Source organism: Limulus polyphemus, unplaced genomic scaffold (assembly GCF_000517525.1).
Source record: "Limulus polyphemus unplaced genomic scaffold, Limulus_polyphemus-2.1.2 Scaffold3542, whole genome shotgun sequence".
Lineage (NCBI taxonomy): Eukaryota > Metazoa > Arthropoda > Merostomata > Xiphosura > Limulidae > Limulus > Limulus polyphemus.
This window is the reverse complement of record NW_013669152.1, coordinates 78688-81204: the sequence shown is the minus strand read 5'-3', so window position 1 is coordinate 81204 and position 2517 is coordinate 78688. Positions and strand designations below refer to the sequence as shown.

At 35.8% G+C, this 2517-nt stretch overlaps 1 protein-coding gene across 1 annotated transcript in view; it reads right to left on the bottom strand.

Annotated features, from left to right (window-relative positions):
- The window catches only part of LOC111088323 (MFS-type transporter SLC18B1-like), a 29337-nt gene that overhangs the window by 22937 nt on the left and 3883 nt on the right, over positions 1 to 2517 (bottom strand). Inside the window, exon 2 of the mRNA XM_022398094.1 lies at positions 499 to 901. Within this exon, the coding sequence (XP_022253802.1) occupies positions 499 to 750 (252 nt within the window). The 5' untranslated portion in view covers positions 751 to 901. The remainder of the gene's footprint in view (positions 1 to 498; positions 902 to 2517) is intronic.

Sequence of the window (2517 nt, the reverse complement as noted above, 5' to 3'; positions counted from 1 at the left end):
GAATGTGTACACATTTCAAGACAATAAAACCATCGCAGGCCTGTGTTAACAATAAAACCATCGCAGGCCTGTGTTAACAATAAAACCATCGCAGGCCTGTGTTATTAAATACACAACATTACTTAAAGGCTTTCAAAGTCCAAGTACTTCAATTTTCATGTTATTTATTTATATAAGTTCAAAACATTTTTCTATTGTTAAAGTATTTTTCCGTATGATTCAAAAGGACAATTAATATCACGTTTTATTTACTTGGACTATTAATATTATTTGAGATTTTTTATTGTTAGAATACTATGATTTTATCCGGAACGACATTTTTTGTCAGTTGGGAAAATAAAGTATTCACATAATTTTAAATTCTGCTTTGTACTACTGGTAAGTGATTCTAATTGCAGAATACACATTTGGCTAAACTTCTCGAACCAATACTAAAATAAATAACTTAATTTGTAAGGTTTTAATGATTCTTCAAATTTCAAACCGGAAGGAACTTACCTCCTGAGGAAAAAAAGGGGCTTGGAGAGAAATACTAGCGCCTATACAAAAGTTTCCGTAAGCGAGGGTAATAAGCGTGAGCCATTGTTGGGACGTATACTTTTCATTCTTTTTCTTTGGCTCGGTATTCGAGATTTCATCCTTTTCGCTAGGTTCTGCTTCCGTCTTCTGGTTACCTTCTTCTACTGATTTATAGACTTTTATTTCAAGTGAATCTTTTTCTAGTAGAGGAGTCTTTACATCTGTTTCCATGATAGACGGTTTTAATAGTTTTTAGATGTTGGAAACTATTTTTTTTTAAATTGATTTCTCGATCTGAATGTATTGGAAATCAACGTCCCAAAATAGATATTTACCAAACCAACTTCAAACTTCCTATATAATCCTTAAAGTTGAAAAATACCTAGAAAAAAAGTTAAAATAATTTGCATAATTAATTTTTAAACGAAAATAAATGGATAAAATAATTAATTATTTGAACAGATCTTTGGGTTTTCGAAGAATTGTTGGGCCTGGTGGTTATGGCGCTCGACTTACAATCTAAGGGTCGAGAGTTCGAATCCCCTGCCCCCGAACGTGGGGCGCTCGACTTACAATCTGAGGGTCGAGAGTTCGAATCCCCTGCCCCCGAACGTGGGGCGCTCGACTTACAATCTGAGGGTCGAGAGTTCGAATCCCCTGCCCCCGAACGTGGGGCGCTCGACTTACAATCTGAGGGTCGAGAGTTCGAATCCCCTGCCCCCGAACGTGCTCGCCCTTTTTTCAGCCGTTGAGGCATTATAATGTGACTGTCAATACCACTATTCGTTTGTAAAAGAGTAGCCCAAGAATTGGTGGTGGGTAGTGTCGACTAGCTGCCTTCCATCTAATCTATCACTGCTAAATTAGGGATCTAACGCAGATAGCCATCGTGTAGCATTCCGCGAAGTTCAAGACAAACCAAACCGAAGAATTGTCTCTTATTTCTTTCTCAAGATCATTGACTGAAAAAAAGGGTATTTCCACACCTGCTTTTCAAGCATTAAGGGACTATACCTCTAAGAGCATTACCTAAAGTACTTTTCAACAATCAGCCAAAGGTACTGATAGAAATATTGACGTCTAACAGCTCAATACCTTAATTTATTTTAAAATTCAACACTCAAGTTCAACTGACAAAATTAAATAACTTTCAGATAATGTAAACCCAAATTCCATGCAAAATAGTAGACGAAAACTCAAATAACAAATGTTCCTTACAGATGGTAGATGATACTGTAGAAAAGAGGCTTAAACATATTATCATGGTGGACAATCCCAACGTAATAATTATACAGTGTGACATACAAATTCTCATTCCTTCTATACTGATATAACATATTGTATCATTTTTCTTCATGTGATCAGAGAAAGAAGAATATAGTTGTGACTTTGCCACAGTGTAAACAATTGCTAAGTAGTATGTGTTCAAATATGCTATATATATATATATATATACGCGTGTGTATTGAATTTGATCATATCAGTTAATTAAACAAACAAAAATAAACTTGTTGGCAACTGTTAATGTATCCTTGAGAAACTGACCAGGTTACTAGCCAGAATGTTGACGTGCAAGGGTAGGAAAGGGGGGCCTTTGTTCCGCAAATTGTTAAATCAGAGAGATTATTGAATTATGTAAAATATTTTGGCCAATGAGAATAGAAATAAATAAGAGAAATGGAAGGATGTGTTCTTTTCTTTGAGCCACCAGTTTACGTTCAGTTATATTCACTGTCATCAAGGTGAATTAGTTTTTAGTTCAGAATTAAGTGAGATTATAATAATATACGTACGGAAATTTTAACTGTCTCTTTATCACGACAATGAACTTATACTAACGCAGGACTGGCATAAGCTTTAGTGTTTCGGTTCAAAGATCCCCTTCGTGATCCACAAAGGCCCAACGTATTGGTAATATTTATCCATTATTCCCTATTATGTATATAGCTACCTAAAAGAGAGGGATACGTAAATGAAACCCCCCCCCCCCCCCCCCCC